Source organism: Pan paniscus, chromosome 10 (assembly GCF_029289425.2).
Source record: "Pan paniscus chromosome 10, NHGRI_mPanPan1-v2.0_pri, whole genome shotgun sequence".
Lineage (NCBI taxonomy): Eukaryota > Metazoa > Chordata > Mammalia > Primates > Hominidae > Pan > Pan paniscus.
The window spans coordinates 129,320,242-129,340,893 of NC_073259.2; the positions used below are offsets into that span (position 1 = coordinate 129,320,242).

At 51.9% G+C, this 20,652-nt stretch overlaps 1 protein-coding gene across 8 annotated transcripts in view; it reads right to left on the reverse strand.

Moving 5' to 3' along the window:
* Positions 1–2,398: 2,398 nt before the first annotated feature.
* The window catches only part of CAMKK2 (calcium/calmodulin dependent protein kinase kinase 2), a 60,597-nt gene continuing 42,343 nt past the window's right edge, over positions 2,399–20,652 (reverse strand). For 2 of the 8 annotated variants that reach the window (XM_008957764.6, XM_034934661.2), the window contains exons 10-17: positions 18,306–18,505; positions 17,694–17,747; positions 14,668–14,741; positions 14,494–14,581; positions 13,309–13,437; positions 9,841–9,941; positions 9,273–9,315; positions 2,399–5,578 (exon numbers count right to left, since the gene is read on the reverse strand). In XM_008957764.6, the coding sequence (XP_008956012.3) occupies positions 5,408–5,578; positions 9,273–9,315; positions 9,841–9,941; positions 13,309–13,437; positions 14,494–14,581; positions 14,668–14,741; positions 17,694–17,747; positions 18,306–18,505 (860 nt within the window). In that variant the 3' untranslated portion in view covers positions 2,399–5,407. Of the gene's footprint in view, positions 5,579–8,285; positions 8,830–9,272; positions 9,316–9,840; positions 9,942–13,308; positions 13,438–14,493; positions 14,582–14,667; positions 14,742–17,693; positions 17,748–18,305; positions 18,506–20,652 lie in introns of those variants that run through there. The other 6 variants (XM_057299545.2, XM_063593719.1, XM_057299544.1 and 3 more) reach the window with 4 other exon arrangements.

The following is a 20,652-nucleotide window of genomic DNA, read 5'->3' on the forward strand; positions in this document are numbered from 1 at the left end:
ATCAGGTATTCAGAATCCCCCTAGAGGAAGCAGTTTGCCCTTTGCCTCTGCCATGAATTCACTTCCAAGTACTGAGAGGAACCATTATTTTAGAAATACTCTGCTTCTGCTGGATAAATGGCCAACCTGGGCTTTTCTTGCTTTTGGAAAAAAAGAAAAAAAAAAAAAAGTTTACCAACTCCCTTTATTGAAGCTCTGGTTCATGCTGCCTCTTAAAAAAAAATGCTTGTTGCCTGTAATCCCAGGACTTTGGGAGGCCAAGGTGGATCACTTAAGCGTAGGCATTCAAGACCAGCCCGGTCAACATGGTGAGACCCTATCTCTACAAAAAATTAAATTAGCCGGGTGTGGTGGTGTATATCTGTAGTCCCAGCTACCTGGGTGGCTGAGGCCGGAGGATCACTTGAGCCCAGGAGGCTGAGGCTGCAGTGAGCTATGATGGTGCCACTGTACTCCAGCCTGGGCACCAAAGTGAGACCCTGTCTGAAAAAATAAAAAGTGCTTGCTTAGGCACATGGGTCAAATGAAGCTGGAATGTTTAGGAATGGTGATATGGGCTGAATGTGTCTACCAAAATTCACATGTTGGAAACTTCATCCCCAAGGCAACCTTATTGGGAGGTGAAACCTTGGGGAGATGACTGAGTCAGGATTGCGCTGCCCTCATGAATGGGGTTGGTGCCCTATACGAGGGCTAGGGAGGGAGCTCATCCCCCTGTCTGCCTTGCCACTGTCTGCCACACGAGGACAAGTGTTCCTCCCTCCAAAGGATGCGGCACCAAGACACCCTCTTGGAAGCAGAGAGCAACCCTCACCAGATACCAAACCTGCCAGCACCTTGATATTGAACTTCCTGGCCTCCAGAAATGTGAGAAATCAATTATTGTTCTTTATAAATTACCCAGTCTTAGGTCCCTGTAACAGCAGCACAAAACAGACTTAAGGGCAATGGGTGTGTTTATGATCTTGCTCGTCAAGGAGTGATGGTCACTGGCTGTCTTCCAAAGTGGGGGAGATGCTGTTTAGCCTCTTTTCTAAAACAAATGTGAAAGCAAGCCAGTGTTGGGGTGAGGGGCGGGTGCGTTTCTAGATGCCATGAACACCAGCAGAAGGCTGGGTGTGGTGATGCGCGCCTGTCATCCCAGCACTTTGGGAGGCTGAGGCAGGAGGATTACTTGGTCCAAGAGTTTGAGACCAGCCTGGGCAACAGGTAGTGAGACCTCATCCCTACAAATAATTTAAAAATTAGCCAGGCATGGTGGTGCACATCTGTAGTCCCAGCAACTCGGGAGGCTGAGGTGGGAGGACTGCTTGAGTCCAGGAGTTTGAGACCAGGCCTGGGTAATATAGTGAGATTCTGTCTCTATAAAAAATTTAAGAATTATCTGGGTGTGGGGGCTGGTGTGGTGGTGGGCCCCTGTGGTCCCAGCTACTTTGGAACCCAAAGTGGATGGATCACTTAAGCCTGAGAGGTGGAGGTTGCAGTGAGCCGAGACTGCCACTGCACTCCAGCCTGGGTGACAGAACGAGACCCTGTCTCAAAAAAGAAAAAAAGAAAACCAGAAGGGTTTTGCTGGCAAATTCTAACCCTTGGACAACTGACTTAACTTTCTGGAGCCTCACCTCACAGACGATGATCCATAAAACGAGGTTAATCCCTACCTCGTGGGGTAAAGTGTCATGTGGCATACCAGGCCATAGTTCAGTGTGACTGAGACTGCTCGGGGGCTGCCCACCTGTCTGGCCTCCACCAGAATCTTGCAATTACCTGCCTGCGAAAGCAGTGCTGCTCAAACTTCAGCACGCAGACGAGTCACCTGGGGAGCAGGTTTAAGCCAAGCCTGGGTATCTGCATTTATTTTTTTCTTTTAATTTTTGAAACAGGGTCTCGCCCTGTTGCCCAGGCTGGTGTGCAGTGGCATGATCACAGCTCACTGCAGCCTTGACCTCCAGGGTTCACGTAATCCCCCCACCTCAGCCTCCTGAGTAGCTGTGGGACCATAGGCATGCACCACCACACTCAATTAATTTTTTAATTTTTTTTTTTTTTTTTGTAGAGATGGGGTCTTGCCATGTTGTCCAGGCTGGTCTCAAACTCCTAGGCTCAAGCAATCCTCCCACCTTGGCCTCCCAAAGTGCTGGGATTGCAGGCGTGAGCCACCGTGCCCGGCTGGCACCTGCGTTTCTAACCCACTCACAGGTGACACTGGCGCTACTGGTCTGGGAGCCACACTGAGTAGCAAGGTCCTAGGACATGCTCTAAATTAGAGATTTGCTGAATACATTAGCCTTGACTTGGGCATCTGACCTCGCTGTCAGCCTGAGGAAGGAATACAGACATCAGGGCAGGCGGCCTAAATAAACAATCACCAATACAAACCTCCCGAAGAGGCCCAGGCTTGGCACCATTTTGCTGTCTGTTTATTTCAACTGTACAGAGAAGCTTAAACACCTGTGGAAAAACACGAAAGGCTTAGTTTTCTCTTAAGTTCATGTACTTTTTAGTGATAAATACACAGTATTTAACTTTATACACCTGATAAAAGGAAAATGCATAGTAGAAAGGGTCGGGAATGAAACAGAAGCATCGGGCATTGAATTGATCACAGAGTAGAAAAGTCTGCAGTCCCCAGAAACTCGGCCTCCAGCTGGAGAGGGGAACCAGCGTACCCTGAAACTTCCCTAGCACCTTGGAAGCAAGTGGAGGTCATGGTTCTTCCACTCGGCAACGTGAAGCTCCCCGCTGGAAGACAAGTGAGAGCGACAGGCCAGGCCTGTGTGTCCACCTGCACAGGCATTCTCCTTGTTCCAGAAAGGCTCTGAGGATGGAAGACCTGCCTCTCAGGAAAGGCCAGACCAGTAGGGAGAGGCCTCCGCAGCCCCAAGTGTCAACAAGGGGCTCAATAAGGCTTTCTGGGAGCCACTGGCAGCTGGTGGGATGGAAGGGGGAGGTGGAAAAGGGCAGAGGAAATGGGAAGTGGATGGAGGGTTTGTGCTTCCTTCGAGGCCACAAGTGCAGGCCACAGGTTGCTTACACCAAATTGGTCCCACAGATGAGCTAGCAATGGAAGAAATTATGGGCGTCCTCTTTGCCCACTGGAAGAGCTGCTCATAACAGCACCTCCTTTCCTGACAGAGCTGGCTTTTGAAAAATCAATGTGCTCCAAGAGTGGCAGCTCAAATGCTCTGTGTTTACAGCCATCTTGGCTTATCCTTTTCATGTGGGGCAGGTCCTTTCCACAGCTTTCTTTGGTGTTTCTTCATTAAAAGAAAAAAAAAAAGTCATCAATGTGGGTCTCCCCCACCCCACTGCCCCTACAGCTGGGTGCTGCCTGATTGCTGGCATTCCCTGGAAGAAATCTTAGATGGAAGGTTCCGTGGTGGGGAGAAATGGCATTGTCTGATGCAGCTGTGTAAACAAGAGAAGCCCTGCAGAAGCTCTAAGCACTGCTGCCCCCTGGGCCAGCCACCAGGCCAGGCCAGAGCCCACACAAGCAGGCTGGGCCTAAGACTAGGGACCCGCTGGCTTTAACCTCTGCAAGGTGCTTATTGCAAACTAACCAAGCCCCATCTGGTGCCAGAAGGGGTGGAGCTATTGAGTCCTCTCCCCATAAACATAAAGCCAGGAGGGCAAGAGGAAGTGCTGGGTTACAAAGACCCAGCAAGCAGGCCAGACGACCCTCTCTAGACTACCTGTCCTTTGCTCTTCAAAACCAGCATTCCCTAATTCTGAACTGCTTATAAGATAGCAAAACAAGTCTGGCTAAACTACAGTCAAGAGCTTAGGAACTATGGAAGCCAAGAAGGCCCAGGGCTCCATGAATGGGCTGGGCAGGGGCACGAGGCCTTGCCTTTGTCTGAGAAGTCCTCACACCACGGCTGATCAGATGGAAACAATGGGGAAGCAGAGTTTCCCGGTGCCGTCTTTCCCCAGCCCAGATTCCACCAAGCGCTGGAAAGCAGAGCTGGGAATCTCCCAGGGCCGAGTCCTTCCAGCTTTCCTCCCCCTCAACTTCACACTCCCCTACCTGTGGCTCTGGAAGGAGTCACACTTGAACCTCAACCAAACTTCCCAATATCAGTTGGAAGTCAAAAAGATGAACCCTTTCTTTCTGGACTTTTAGCTACAAAGGGGAACTTCCTGTGCCAAGCCCTGGTTTCCTCATACCCCAACGAGTGCTGTGGGTTTCAACAGTCTTCTCTAAAAGGGTGCCCCAAGGTTATTGTGTGGAGTCTAGGGAAGCTCAGATCCTCAGGATGATCATTTGTGTGTTGGTCCAGTGAAAGCATTTCCCACCTGGCCCTCCAGAAACTGGGTATTTCATTGACCACAACAATCAGCTAGGATTTAAAATGAAAACAAAACCTTAGCAGTCTTTAGAATATACAGGTTATGAACTAGCTAAGCTGCTAATATATATACAGGCGGGCATAGGTTTCATCGGCTCTAACTGATCACATGCCTGAAGCTCTGAAATATATCCTGGAAGCTCTAAATAGTTTCTGAACTACTGTGCTCTAGAGTTCACTCTAGTTAGAGACTTGAAAAATGTTTTTGTTTAATCTTAAGCCATGTAATGTACATGGAAGCATAGGATTTCACCCTGAAGTTTTCGTAATTTGACAAAGAGATTTACCAGAGCTCGGTCAACTATCTCAGAAACCTGCTTTGAGCAGCTGTCATGAAGAAACACGTTCAGTCTTTCAGGAGAAATGTTTCCCCACCACAGCTGCTGAATACCCTTCCAGGCTTGGAAAATCCCCTTCCAGAAGCACTTATTAAATTTCAAGCCCTTTCTGTTTTCCTGACTACAATTCTACCCATAAAAAATTTAAAAATCCTTCTTACAAATAAGTTGCATCAAAGCTCCCTGCAGCTACTGAGGGCCAGCCCTGCTCTGACTCCTTGAGACCACGGCTCTGGAAGGTGCCATGGTTTCCGGTTTGCAGTAGGAGCCACATCTAGCCCCCTACTCCCTCTCAAATGCAGCAACCACCTCCATGGCCTCAGACCGCCGGAGTTTTCTGCTCGCCTTTCCACAGTTGTCAAACCCCACACACAGTCACTTGGTATATCTGACGTGGTTCTGAAAATCACAATGAAGGATTTTTGGCATAAAAACGTTTTAAAAAGCAATTGTCCCAAAATGCACGTGGGTTTGGGTCTGCAACTCCTCACACCCGCCTGTCCAGCCAGCCAGCGGCCACGGTCGACGTCATGGAGTCAAGTCCTTTTTTTTTTTTTTTGTCCCCTTTAAAACAACAAAGGAAAAAACAAATAACCAGAGATGACGATCGAGGCTCTACACACGTGCTGGGTTTCCGTAGGACATGCTGCTATGGAAACGCGGTGCAGCAGCCCCCCAGAGGCTACGCGGCGCGCATGCGAGGTCGAGCGATCCAGGCAGCTACTCGGGCTCCATGGCCTCCTCCGGCCGCAGTGGATGCATGCGTGCGGGGGAGCCGGGGGCGGGGGCCCAGCAACTTTCCACGCAGGGACTGCCTCTCACAAGAGCACTTCCTCCTCCCCCACGGGGGGCGGGTCGGTGCCCTGGAGGTTGTCTTCGCTGCCTTGCTTCCTGCTCACCGAACAGAAAACCAACATTAAGACTCTGAGAAATGCCAGCGAGGCCTTGAGCCAGCTGCTCCCACATCTGGGCCCCCTGCCCAAGTGGGCCGTCGCGCACCCCCTGGAACGTGACCTACGTAACCCAGTCTTTGAGATCCTCTCCCCTTTTCCTTGCTCACATAAATTTTTCAAAGGAGACTTTGCACCCAGCCCCTCTGTAAATGAAAGACCAGCATCATTTGCCAAAAATAGCAAGGAACCGTACAACAGTTCCAAAACTATGTAACACCAAAATTCACTGCACAAATCCCAAGTAGAAGGCACCCCCCACCCCACGGCGCCTGTCATACCAGGTTTTTAGGTACTTCGATCCCCCACTTAGGCTATGAGCTCTTACAGGGAAGGGACTGTGACGCTTGTCCTCAGTCACCAGAAGTTGAGTTCCTTGTGTGTGGGGGTGATCAGAGCCTCCCCTGCCTGGCCTGGCACACAGCTGGCCCTCAAGAAAGGGCTGATGACAACTGCTCCAGGGATCCTCCCGCCTCAGCCCTCCTGCAGCCAGCCCTGAGGGAGGAGCACCTCAGACAGAAGAGGAGGCCCCTTCCTTCTTGGAAGTGGGAGGAGGAGAGCCCTTGTTTCCCTGAAGAGCTCAGGCTACAGCCACCGGTGTGACAGCGTGGACGGTGTGACAGGTGCGAGGGGAATCCCCGAGCCTATCCCCTCACCACCATCACACAGCTCCCCTGTTCTTAGGGAGGCCACTGGGCATGCCACATGGGTTACTGTCTGTCCTTCCCCCACAACAATCCATGTCCCCTGTCCAGGAGGGAGACTGTCCTTACACAAGGGAAAGGAAGCGTGATGTCTGGCTTCCTATGTTTCTGATGGAGAATGTGGGTAAGGTCCCTGGGGAGGGGGGCGCTGTAACTAGACGTTAGGTCAGGCCCTCAGTCTCTGCCCTCGCAGTTGCCTGTTGGTAGGGGCTGGGTCTCATTGCAGATGGCAGGCAGGCCTCCAGTCCAAGACCCCCAGTGCCTGAATCAGCTCTGTGAGCTCCCATGACCAAGGCATCCCACCTGCTGGGGGCTGAGGGCAGGGGATCCCAGGTGAAGAAAGGAAGGGGCAGCATAGCCCTTTGGGGCCAGTCTCCATCTGCTGGTGTCTTGCAATTTTGATCTCATTGAAACGAAGGCTGGGCGCAGTGGCTCATGCCTGTAATCCCAGTACTTTGGGAGGCTGAGGCAGGCGGATCACCTGAGGTCAGGAGTTCAAGACCAGCCTGGCCAACATGGTGAAACCCCCATCTCTACTGAAAAAATACAGAAATTAGCTGGGCATGGTGGCACATGTCTGTAATCCCAGCTACTCAGGAAGCTGAGGCAGGAGAATCGCTTGAGCCTAGGAGGCAGAGGTTGCAGTGAGCTGAGATCACACCACTACACTCCAACACTCCAACCTGGGCAACAATGCAAGACCCTGTCTCAAAAAAAAAAAAGAAAGAAAGAAAGAAAATAGGAAAGAAACCAACAGCAGACTTGCTCACAGACAGGAGGCAGCCCCAGTTTGGCAGACCCTAAAATGGAGATTGAGAGGAGGAAGGCCGAGGAAAGGCCAGCCCGCTGGGTTTCCACTCCATCATCCGTGAGGCTCACACCCAAGGCTGGGCTGCCCAGGCGTCTGTCTGGGCACAAGCTGGGGACTGTGTCTGCCTTCTGAGACTGCTGAAGACTGGTTCTGAAGGACTGCCATTTTCCCTGCTCTATGCTGGAGGGCAAGGTTTCTCTCAAAAGCATAAATAATTCCCAAACAGGTGTCCCTCCTAGATTACCATATAAGCCCTGACTCCCACGGGATGGGTGGCCAATCCATTTCTTTTTCTTTTCTTTTTTTTTTGAGACGGAGTCTCGCTCTGTCGCCCAGGCTGGAGTGCTGTGGCGCAATCTCGGCTCACTGCAAGCTCCGCCTCCCGGGTTCACGCCATTCTCCTGCCTCAGCCTCCCGAGTAGCTGGGACTACAGGCGCCCACCACCACACCTGGCTAATTTTTTTGTATTTTTAGTAGAGACGGGGTTTCACTGTGTTAGCAGGATGGTCTCGATCTCCTGACCTCGTCATTCGCCTGCCTTGGCCTCCCAAAGCGCTGGGATTACAGGTGTGAGCCACCGCGCCCAGCCTTTTTTTTTGAGACAGATTTTTGCTCTTGTTGCCCAGGCTGGAGTGCAATGACGTGATCTCAGCTCACCGCAACCTCCACCTCCTGGGTTCAAGTGATTCTCCTGCCTCACCTCCCGAGTAGCTGGGACTACAAGTGTGCGCCACCATGCCCAGCTAATATTTGTATTTTTAGTAGAGATGGGGTTTCACCATATTGGCCAGGCTGGTCTCAAACTCCTGACCTCATGATCCACCTGCCTCGGCCTCCCAAAGTGCTGGGATTACAGGCGTGAGCCACTGCATCCAGCCTGCTGGTCAATCCATTTCATCTCGTAAGCCAACTCCTAACACTTGTACACAAATGTTCATAGCATCAGTCTTCATTCGATAGCCAAAAGGTGGAGACAAGTCCATCCACAGAGGAATGGATGAACAAAGTGAGGTGCATCCAAACAATGGAATATTATTTGGCCATGAAAAGGAATAGCACTAATACATGTAGAGCATGGATGAACCTTGAAAACATGATGCTGAGAGAAAGAAGCCAGACACAGAAGGCCACGTAGTGTATGACGCCATTTATACGAAACGTCCAGAATAGGCAAATCCATACCTATTCTGAGTGGTTACTGGGGTGGGGGAGTTGGATGGGGACAGCTAAGGAGTGTAGGGTGTCTTCTTGGGCTGATGAAAATGTCGTAAAGTTGATGGTGGTAATGGCTGCAGAAGTCTGTATTAGAAACCACTGAATCATACACTTCCCATGGGTGAATTACATGGTATGTGAATTGTACCTCAATAAAGCTATTTTTAAGAAACAGAAGTGACTGCCTGGAGCTCCCACCAAGTCAGGTGGCCACGATGTGCTCAGTGGGAAGGGCAGTGGGGTCCCCACCCACCACAGCACCTGCAGCAGGGGTGCCCAGCAGGTTCTCCCAGTCTCATAAGGACACACAAAGCCTCATCTGTCCTGGGAGGTTCTGGTCACCTGGGCTGGCTATGTGTATGAAGGAAGGGTGGCTGACAGCAAGAAGGTCTGCATCCACTTGGGTGAGGGAACTCTTACGTTACTTTGCAACAGGCAGGAAGGGGACTTATTTTCTAGGTCTAAACACATCAAAGAAAGAGAAGTGGAGGCTGGAGAGCCCCTAGCGAAGAGCCACACAGTGCAGCATGCCTGACCTATGTGCTGACCATGCGGACTCGGGGGGGCACCCATGGGCCCCGTGACAGAGCTTCAACACCATTGACGTGCACTGAGAAGACATGGGTGCCACACAGGATCTTCAGACCTGGGTGCATTCTCAGGCATTCCAGCTGGAGCGCCATGCACCCGCAGCCCCAGCCCACATGCATGACCCACCATTGGGTCCAAGCCCCCGAGGCCCCTCATTCTAATACTGGGTCTGGAGGCCCGCGGTGAGCCGGGCCACAGCAGCCCAGGCTGGAAGGAGCATCTGCCCGGGTGGGGATGCCCCCGTGCTCTGCAGCTGCCCACCCGCCCCCCTCAGGCCCCAGCAGAGGCTACGGCACAGGCAGGCGGGCGTTACCTTGAGCTCAGACAGGGACTCACATTCCCTGGTTGGTTTTTTGCTGGAATCACCAGAGGGAGGGAAAAGGGAAGTGAGAAGGGACCCTTGGGATCCACGGGATGCCCGTTCCCCCACCCTGAGACACTCAGACCCCAAACACCAGCTTCATAGAGCTGGAGCCAGGGTGGCGTTGACAGCAGATGAGTAGACACCTCTCTGCATGGACACACAGGGTCCTGGAGTGAGACCACACTGCTCGCCCAGCACAGAGCCTCAAACCTCCCCATCAGGCACTCACGGTCCCGGGCCACAAAAGTGCTTTTCTTCTGACTGACCAAGAGCCCCCCAGCTACAGTGCAAGTCCCCGAGAAAGGTAAACTTCAGGTGGATTAGCTGTCAGCAAAAGGAGGTGGGCTGAGCCCAGGTTGGGGTGCTGACTGTCCCAGTGCACCAGGTGGGTTTCATCTGAGTCTCTCCAGATGGCACCACTTCAGGGAGGACCTGTGCAGAGTGGTCTGGGCAGGGCTGCCCCAAGCCTAGCCTCCAGCCACCACTCCCCCACCCAAGAAGGCAGGCGGCCACTCACGTGAGCAAGTTTCCAGGCGCTGACAGTGAGCGTTCCTCCCGCCGGCTGCCCTCGAATGGGTTCCCAAAGGAGCGTTTACGTATCATGGTCTTCACCAGGATCTGAAGAGGGAGAAAAGAGGAGGTGGCAGGCAACTGCTTGGCCATGTGGGGGCGATTCTGGGCAACATCCTCCCTCTTCCTTCTCCCCAGCCCCTGCCAGCTCCCAGGGCTGGTGACCGATGGCAGACTTTGAGAGAAACCGGGCAGCACCACCCCGCAACCAACCCCCGCCGAAAGAATCCTCTGGGAAAAGGTGCTGTCCTGCACCACACCCTCAGCCACTGCTCAGCGTCTCTCCCAGGCCTCCCTGCTTTCCACCTCCCTCCCTCCCATCCCTTCCAAAACCCAGATCTGGTCCCCTCACTCCCTGACTCAGCATCCCCACCCAGAGGGGTCTGGAACTTGGCCTGTGGTCAGCCAGAGAGCCCCGGAAAGTTCTGGAGCAAGGACGTGAACCAGTCATTCTTGGTGATGCTCTTGGCTGCCATTTCCCATGAAGGGAATGGCCTGCGGGCCCCATAAGAGTCACTGGGCCCCTCACCCCACCCCAACCAGGGCACGGTGCCCCTTCAAGCTGTTTTGGGAATTCACAGAGCTTCTGACTTTTTAAGCATTTGCTGCTAACAAGAAAAATAAGTGTTTAAGAAACACTGATTTACCAAAAGATGCAAACACCCAAATGCCCATCAACTGAAGAAGATAAACTCAAAGCGGTCTGTCTGTGCAATGGAACATGATTCAGCCATAAGGAGTGAAGCACTGATCCATGCTACAACACGAACGGACCTGAAAACCTTCTCCTACGTCAAAGTAGCCAGGCCCGGAAGGCCTCAGAGTGTAGGATTCCACCAGAATACACAAATCTATAGACACAGAGGGCAGGTGAGTGGGTGCCAGGGCTGGGGGGAGGTGAATGGAGAGTCATTGCTGATGGGCGGGGGTGTGAAGTAATGAAAATGTTCAGAACTATTGAGGAGATAATTGCATGTCACTGTGAATGTCCCAAATGTCACTGAATTGCTCACTTTAATTTTATGTTATGTGAATTCTACCTCAATTTAAAAGAAGGAGCGGGGGGGGGGCCGGGCACGGTGGCTCATGCTTGTAATACCAGCACTTTGGGAGGCTGAGGCAGGTGGATCACCTGAGGTCAGGAGTTTGAGACCAGCCTGGCCAGCATGGAGAAACCCCATCTCCACTAAAAATACAAAAATTAGCTGGGCATGGTGGTAGGCACCTGTCATCCCAGCTACACGGGAGGCTGAGGCAGAAGAATTGCTTGAACCTGGGAGGCGGAGGTTGCAGTGAGCCAAGACCACACCACCGCACTCCAGCCTGGGCAACGAGAGCAAAACTCCATCTCAAAAAAAAAAAGAGAGAGAGAATGAAGGCCTCTTCCCCTACTGAGGTTCTTACAGTCACTGGGACATGCCAGCCCCTCTTTCCTCTGCGTCTGAGCAGATGTCACTCCTCAGGTGAGCCCGCCCTGCCGCCTCCCCTGTGGCCTTGTCAACCCAGAGCAGGAGCTCCTCCTCTGTGAAGCCCCCAGCCCTTGCATCTCTCTGCGCTGGCCTCTGATCACACAGGAGGCTGATTCTTCCCAGGTCCATCTTTCTTATAAGGCCAGGAGCCCCTCCCCCAGCCCCCCAGCCCCCCAGCCCCGAGAGCAGGCACTGGGCTAAGCTCATCTTTGACACCTGTGCCTGGCACACACTGGCTGCTCCGTGAGTGTTTGCTAAATGATGAACACATGCAGGGGGCCTGGACCTTGCCATCTTGTCCCAAGTCAGACCACTTCCCAGTATCTACCCGCCCATCCCTGCTCCAGCTGCCCTGGTTCAAACCCTGATTCAAACCCATGCTCTTGGAGTAAAGATGTAAAACCTCGCCACACCCTCCCTCCACCTTCCTTGCCCTGCTTCAGTGGCCCCACCCAGTGTGTTAGCCCGTCCGCCCTCTCTCGGCGGAGTTAACACCCTACCATCCTCTCGGTGTCTACCCACTTCTTCCCAGTGGGTCCAAGTGTGCCTCCATTAGGGGCATGTCCTGCGGTCCCTCTACTGCACTGTACATACATTTGTTGGTTTGACCAGTATCTGCCTCTCAAGCATGGCAGAGGCCATGGGGCTTTTGTTCATCACTCCACCCAGCCCCTGCTCCCAGCACAGGCCTGAGAAACCACTCAGTGTTCAACAAGTGTTTCCGGAATAATGAATGCCTACTCCAGACCTCCAGGGCCAGACGCTTTCTCCCAAGAACCCGTCCCTGAGATCCGGGAAGGAAAGGGAGGGCAACTGATTCAGGACTGAGAACCTCCTGAGCCTGGAACACAGTAACCCATGGTGGGTGCAGAGTCCGACGCCAGCTGTCTCCTCGTCTACGGGCACAAGGGGTGGCTGAGGAAGGGTGAGTGGGTGTGGGTGGGTCTTCAACAGTGAAGGTCATGCACAGCCCCAGGTGGGGAAAGAGTGGAGGAAGATGTGGATGGATGCCCCAGCCAGGGCTCAGCTTTGGGAGGAGGAGAGAGGAAGTGTGTGGGGAAGCAGAGAAGAGAGGTGCAAAGCTGGAGGAGCAGGAGCAGCATCTGGGCTCCTACAGGGGCAATCCTTCACAGCTGCACCTTCTGTGCCTTTCCAGCCAGTCTCAAGGGTCCCTCCCAGAGCCCAGGGGCCCGCCGGCCCACTGGGACTACTGCTGGCCAACTGCAACCAGGCCTTTCGAGGTGGCTGTGGTGGGACAACCTGCTGGTCTCTGTCCCCAAGCCTGCTGCCTGGAACCTGGATCCCTGGGACTCTTGGTCTCCCTTTTGGAGCTAACTGCCCTCCTGGACAGTGACTTGGTCAGTGGCGATTCCCAGAGCCTCCAAGGTTAGGCCTGAGGACTCTACATTCTGGCCCCTTCTTCCTGGGTCAGGATCCAAATTCAAGGCCATAAAAGGGGACCTACTTGCTCCTAAGCAATTCTCACTCTCAGGAGATGGGCAGAACTTTCTGAGTGTGTGCGTGGAAGTCCCTGCCCCTACCCCTGGTGGCTGCCCACACAGCAGACATGAGATATGCTACGCCATCCACCCTGGAGCCTACAATTCCAGCTAGGCGGGAATCCTGGCTTAGAGACCTGGGCTCCAGCTCCCAACCCTTGCCCCTGCCTGGTACTTCTCCTAGTTCCTCTCCCCTGATGAGCTCTGAAAGCAGGAATTCCAGAAGGATAATCTTCCCCTTCCTATGGTAACATGGAACCTGGCTCAGAAGATGCAGGGGTCACCTGGCCTGATACATGACCAAGGCCCAGAGGCCAGCAGCTGTGGATTAGGGGCGGCCCCCAGACATCTGACTCCCGGGCACCCGCCTGTGTCCGGCCTGTCCTGGCCAGGCCCCACCTCAGGCTCCTGGGTCCCTGCTCTGGGTCAGGGGTCCATCCACCTTACCACGGTTGCCAAGCTGGGAATGTGTTTGACTGAGTTCTCGACCTCCTCTTCGGTCACTTCGACCAGCGTGCAGTTCTCATCCTCCGACGGCAACGGCTCCGCCCCATGCCTCGTGACCCAGGGGTGCAGCTTCAACGAACGACAGGAGGGGTGAGGGGCAGGTGTGGCTGGCTACCGGGGGGCCCTGCCAGCGAGCGGAGCCACGAGGGCATGCAGGAGGGAGAGGCGAGGGCCTGTGGTCAGGCATGCAAAACAGCTGGCGAGCAGAGGGCAGGGGTGAGCAAAGGGGCGGAAACGTGAAGACGGAGAGACAGGACGGGAGGAGCTACAAGGCTGAAATGGGAGTGGGGCGATTCTCCATCCGGCCCCGGGTCTTGGCCGAAGTGATGGGAATTTGGCATCTGCCTTGCCTGGCTGCCCAAGGAGCATCCATCACTCCTCAGCCACAATCCCTGACACCTGGTAGGCTCAGTGCACAGCAGGCAGCATTCTCCCCATCTCACAGCAGGAGAGAGAGGCTTGGAGGCATGGTGGGACCAGCTGGCAGGACAGGATCAGGAGAGGACCCAGGCAGGGGTCTGCCCCCTGGGGTCCAAGCCCCAATCCATGACTTTTTGGGCTGCCTTCTGTTAAGACCTTCAAATGCCAGTTAGCTAGCTGCCTAGGAAGTCCCAGGGCAAATCTCTAGATTTCCTAGAGGGCCAGATATATGTGTGTGGCATTAGTGGAGATGTGTAGGGGAATACACTTTCCTAAAAGTGCTTTCTGCAAGAGGGTGGGATTCAGCAGGCTGGGGAGGTCGAATTGCTCATTAATTTCCTCCCATCCTCACTGCAGTTTCTCAAAGGGACTGGCCTTTGGAAAGGACCTGAGCTCTGGGAGCAGGGTGTGGAGCACGGAGGCCCCATGCTGGTCTGCAGAGGGTGGATCCCATCAGCCCACGCCAATCAGAGCAAGTGCAGGCTGGCGGGTCATAGATCCCACTCCCACAGTCACAGTGCACACAACGACCAAATCTTCCTCCCCAGCCCTCAACAGCCCCCAGCAGCTCAGAGGCCCTGGGGCATAGGAGAACAGCGGTGCCAAGGAGGGTGTGGTGCTGTGGACACAAGGGTGTGGGGTCTGGCTGAGGCAGGGCTGAGCCAAACAATTCCAAGCACGGGGCACAGGCTGAGCCAAGGGTACCTTGATTTCCGGCACCACGATCCTCGACTCGGGGTTCTTGTCCAGCATACGGGTGATCAGGTCCTTCAAGTCCTCAGCTATGTCGGGCCTGGGGATGGAGAGGCATCAGGGTGGCAGACACGGGACCGCCAAAAACTCGGACAGGAGAGATGCGGGACGGCGGGAGATACTCACTGGTCTGGAAATTCCAGGGCCTGACTCTTGATCTTACTGTGTAAACACATGATCCGCTCGTCCATGAATGGGCACTGCAAAGAGGCCAGGGACAGAGTGGCAGTCAATGGTGGCTACATCTGCCCTTCGAGGGCCACCTGTGCTGTGCCACTTCACATAGGATACAGCAGAGAAATCAACAATCGCGGCCCAGGCTAGGGGGCAAGCAGTTCCCATTCTCCCCGAGAATGGCCCAGACACAGGGGTGTGGGGCCTGGCCGACGCAGGGCGGAGCCAGGAATGGCCCTCTCGAAGGGCTAGGGCCTTTCCCAAGCACACTGCAGCCTCCCTCTGTAGCTGGGCCTCAGTTTACCTACTTACACCAAAGCAAACACTGCTCGTCACCCACTTGCCAGGTGAACAACAGGAACAAGAAGAATAACACAAAAGACTTTGTGGCAGCAGCAGTGATTTTCAAGGGCTTAGCCTGGATCGCGCCACGCCCTACCCTGAGGTTTTCATTCACTGTTCCGCGTCCCTGGAATGTTCTTCTCACCAACATCTACGTGGCTTGGTCTCTCCCACCATGCAGGTGTCTGACTAAAGCTCTCCTTCTCAGGGAGGCCTTCCTGAAGCCCTGTCTAAAACAGACAACCCCCAATGCTGCCACCGCCCACATCACTCCTCATCATAGCACTTATCCCTGACGTTATCGTACAGATTTGTTTATTGTTTAATCCCTCCCACGGGAACGTTAGCTCCAAGAAGGCAGGGATTTCTGTCTGTCTTGCTCACTGCGGACTCTCCGTGCCTAGGCACGTTCCTGCACAAAGTAAGGGCTCAATAAATATCTGCTGAATTAATGGATACTTGAATTATTTCTGTCAATCCTCTCAGAAGTCATCAGAAATAATAAGTAGTATTCTCATTTTACAGAAGAGAAAAACAGAAGTTCAGAGAAATAACGTGTCCCAGGAAGTACGAAGAGGGATTTAAGCCTAGATTCAGCTGACTCTGAAGCCTATTTTTGCACCACCTTCTGGGTGACAAATCGATGCTTTCACCCAGCTGAGGGCCTGACTCAAGAGTAGCTTGGTCATGTGTGCTGGAAAAGGAATCTTTACACGGGACACTGAAAATGTTGGAGAAGGTGGCAGAGAGGTACCTGAACCACCCCTGTCTAAGGAAAACGATTTCATTAAGAGCAGTGACTTGAGCTCTAGCTAATCACTGCCTTCTAAGGCATTTGGAAGGAAGAGTGGAGATGGTGATAACTTACTCTGAAATACATTAAGAAACCAGATGGACTGAGGGATGGGTAAGGAATGAACAGACAAGCACAGGAAAAGGTTAATATAGCAGAATCCAGGTGGTGGGTATGTGGGTGTTCACTGGACAGTTCTTCCAGCTTTGCTACATGATTGAAAAATTTTCTAATCAAATATTGAGAGGCAATCGGTATAAACTCCTTTACTTCTTCATGGGACCAGTTTCTTAGGCTTTCCTCAATAAGAACACAAGCTCAGGAACGGGAAAAATCTACGTTTTTATTGCTCACATAATCAAACTGAACTTCAGAGTTAAAACGAGAAGGCCAGGCATGGTGGCTCACACGTGTAATCCCAAATCCCAGCACTCTGGGAGGCCCAGGCTGGCAGATCATTTGAGGTCAGGAGTTTAAGACCAGTCTGGCCAACATGGCAAAACACTATCTCTACAAAAATACAAAAATTAGCCAGGTGTGGTGGCTGGCATCTGTAGTCCCAGCTACTCAGGAGGCTGAGGCAGGAGAATGGCTTGAACCCGGGAGGCGGAGGTTGCAGTGAGCCGAGATCGCACCACTACACTCCAGCCTGGGTGACAGAGCAAGACTCCATCTCAAAAAAAAAAAAAAAAAAAAAATAGAGAGAGAAGCCCCCAGATATCAATAATAACAAAATAACAACAACAGAAAAGCCCAAACAGCACTCCCTAAATCAATAATGGTAAACAGCTTTTAACTTCCATTCCAATGCTACCCCTCTGACAAAAGCTTCTAGGAATACCCTGATGGAAAGAACATCAGAACAGTATCAGGCTCAGGAGGAACGAGCACAGTTATTGATTAGTGATGTCTGCCTTGGGCTCAGAAATGGGTGAGGTGGCAGAACTGCTGTCCTTGCCCTAAATTTATCAACTATTTTTTTTTTTTTTTTTTTTTTTTTTTGAGACGGAGTCTCGCTCTGTCGCCCAGGCTGGAGTGCAGTGGCGCGATCTCGGCTCACTGCAAGCTCCGCCTCCCGGGTTCACGCCATTCTCCTGCCTCAGCCTCCCGAGTAGCTGGGACTACAGGTGCCCGCTACCACGCCCGGCTAATTTTTTGTATTTTTAGTAGAGACGGGGTTTCACCGTGTTAGCCAGGATGGTCTCGATCTCCTGACCTCGTGATCCGCCCGCCTCGGCCTCCCAAAGTGCTGGGATTACAGGCGTGAGCCACCGCGCCCAGCCGATTTATCAACTATTTATAAACTCTAGAGCCTCTGCCAATCCTTCTGTTTTAACAGATCATTTTTTCATAGATATGATCATGACATACATACACATGTATATTTAGGAAGGCATCCTTTTTCACATTGAGATCTAGGTGTAGAAATAAAATAACTCTTCTCATTTTATTTTTTGAGACGGAGTCTCGCTCTTGTTGCCCAGGCTGGAATACAATGGTGCAATCTCAGCTCACTGCAAGCTCCGCCTCCTGGGTTCAGGCGATTCTCCTGCTTCAGCCTCCTGAGTAGCTGGGACTATAGGCATGCGCCATCACGCCCGGCTAATTTTTTGTATTTTTAGTAAAGACGGGGCTTCACCATGTTGGCCAAGCTGGTCTCCAACTCCTAACCTCAGGTGATCCGCCTGCCTCGGCCTCCCAAAGTGCTGGGTTTACAGGCGTGAGCCACCATGCCCAGCCTAAAATAACTCTTAAATAAGTAAGTACTATCTCCCCACAAGGGTGACTATTAACCCAGGGGCCACCCAGCAGTACTGAGGGGACAGACACCCCACCCTCTTACCTGGCCAAAGACAAAGCAGTATAGTGTCACGCCCATGGCCCAAACATCCAAGGCCTGCAAGAAAAAGAGCTTAGTGTGAGGGCACAAGGGGCGGTCCAGCCTCCAACCCTCCAGCTTTCCTTCGGGGAACCACCTCTTGACTTTCAGCCCTTGGAGTTGGGGCGGGACCAATCTTGTCTCCTAGGCTCTGGGGCAGGCACAGGATCCAGGCCAGGCCAATGAGAGCATCACTACCCCCAGCCACAGTGATTGGTTCAAGCATGGGCACATGACCCATGTTGGGCCAATCAGAGCCAACCCCAGGGTTTTCACAGGTGCTATTCAGAATGAGGAATGCTCTTGCCACTGAGGTTGGCAAATGATAGAAAGTAACCTGATCCCTGGGTGCCTGACCCACCTGTGGAGGAAACCAAATAAGAAAAACAACTGAAAGATGGCGAGAGATGGTTTCTGTTTGAGTCCCTGGATCTAGCCAAGCCTGAAGCCTACCCCTCAGTATCTTGATCCAGTGGATTCACTGTTTAAGCCTGTGTGCGTTGGGTTTCTGCTGCTTACAATCCAGAAGACACTAACACAGGCAGAACTCTGTGGCTGAGGCAGGCCCAAGCTTACCTTCCCAGAGAAGATCTTGCGGGTCTCGGAGAGCGACTCGGGCGCCATGAAGGCGGGCGTGCCCACGGTGTTGGAGAGGAGCGCGTCACTGCCCTTGAATTCATTGCTCACACCAAAGTCAGCGATCTTGATGTGCCCATCTTCTCCGACCAGGAGGTTGGAAGGTTTGATGTCACGGTGGATGATCTTCTGGTAGTGCACTGGGGAGGCGTAGACAGCAGGTGGGAGATAGGGGCAGGAAAACCTCGTGAGCACCTCTATGCGGCCACATGGCCTGGAGACACAGGCATGGCACCCCTCTGATGCCTTGTCTCCCACAGCCCCAGGCCTTTTCCAACCTTCCGCTCCCCAAACCCGCTGGGCACTGACATGCTCTAAAAGATGAGGGGAAAAGTGTCTTCAAGGAAGTCCCAGCCCACCATCACCCGACCCCTTCTCAACAATGACACATAAAACACTGCCAATAGCAATTTGTAATCGCCTGTTATTTATTAAGTCACAAGTGACAGTGCATGGAAAGGTTTTGCTGGGCTTGGCTCACAGCTAGGAGTGAAACTGACAGTGAAACATAGTTTCATTTACCAACAGCCAATACTCAACTGATTTACCAAACCGACAATGACCTGAGCACGCCGATTTGAAATGTGAACCACACAGAGAACTGGGGGCTTGGCTAAGTCCTCCTGGCTGGATATCAGCCCATGGTACAGGACAGTTCTATGGCCTGGAAGACCCAACTGCCATTTCTGGGGTGATGATGATGATGAAGATGATTTCAGTAAAAGCAGCAGCAGAGCACCAAGTGAGGGGCCCGGCCCTGCGTTGTGTTTCACATTCACATTTTACATTTAATTAAACCTCACAACCATCCTATGTGACAGGCAGGGATAAGAGATAATGTGGTGGCCGGGCACGGTGGCTCACGCCTGTCATCCCAGCACTTTGGGAGGCCAAGGCAGGCGGATCACCTGAGGTCATGAGTTCAAGACCAGCCTGGCCAACATAGCGAAACCCCATCTCTACAAAAAATACAAAAATTAGCCGGGCATGGTGGCGTACACCTGTAGTCCCAGCTACTTGGGAGGCTGAGGCATGAGAATTGCTTGAACCCAGGAGGCAGAGGTTGCAGCGACCTGAGATCGCGCCACTGCACTCCAGCCTGGGCAACAGGGCAAGAATCTCAAAGGAAAAAAAGAGCTAAGATGTTTAACAAGCAGAAGCAGAAAGGACACCTGCCAATCAAACCACTGATGTGTACTGGCTGATCTCAGCCCTGGTGAGAGATATGTTATCCCCATTTTACAGATGAGGAACCTAAGGTTCCAGGAGGTGAACAGGACCCTGATCCCAGGGTCACTGGGAGGAATAAGAGACAAAAAAAATAGAGCCCCAAACAGTGCCTGGTGCACATAGAAAGTGCTAAATAGTCACTATTGCTACTGCTCTTCATTTTGCCAAGTGGCAGGAAGAAGGGTTTTGGCTCGCCTGGGCCATGGCCATAGGGTGGCTCTCTGCAGCTGGCCCTGATTCTGCATTTCACACAATTCTGTTTCCCACTATGATGGTTAATACTGAGTGTCAACTTGACTGGACTGAAGGATACAAAGTATTAATCCTGGATGTGTCTGTGTGGGTGTTGCCAAAGGAGATTAACATTTGAGTCAGTGGGCTGGGGAAGGCAGACCCACAATCTAATCAGCTGCCAGCGAATATAAAGCAGGCAGAAAAACGTGAAAGGTGAGACTGGCCTAGTCTCCCAGCCTATGTCTTTTTCCTATCTGGATGCTTCCTGCCCTCAAACGTCAGACTCCAAGTTCTTTAGTTTTGAGAGTTAGATGGGCTCTCCTTGCTCCTCAAGCTTGCAGACAGCCTATTGTGGGACCTTGTGATCGTGTAAGTTAATACTTAATAAACTCCCCTTTATATATATATAATTATATATATTATATAAAATATATATATTATATGTATATATTATATATAATATATTATATACATATAATATATAATATGTATATAATATACATATAATATATGTATATAATATACATATAATATATGTATATAATATGTATATAATATACATATAATTATATCTAATATATAATATATATAATATATATTATATATAATATAATATTATATATATTAGATATAATTATATTATATATTATACATATTATAATAATATATATATTATACATATACTATATAGGATATATATATCCTATTAGTTCTGTCCCTCTAGAGAACCCCAATCCACCTGCCCACCTCCCTGTGCTCCAGGAAGAAAATAAGACACTTTCCACTTTGCACCCACGCTCAGAATGCTAACTACCCGCTGGGT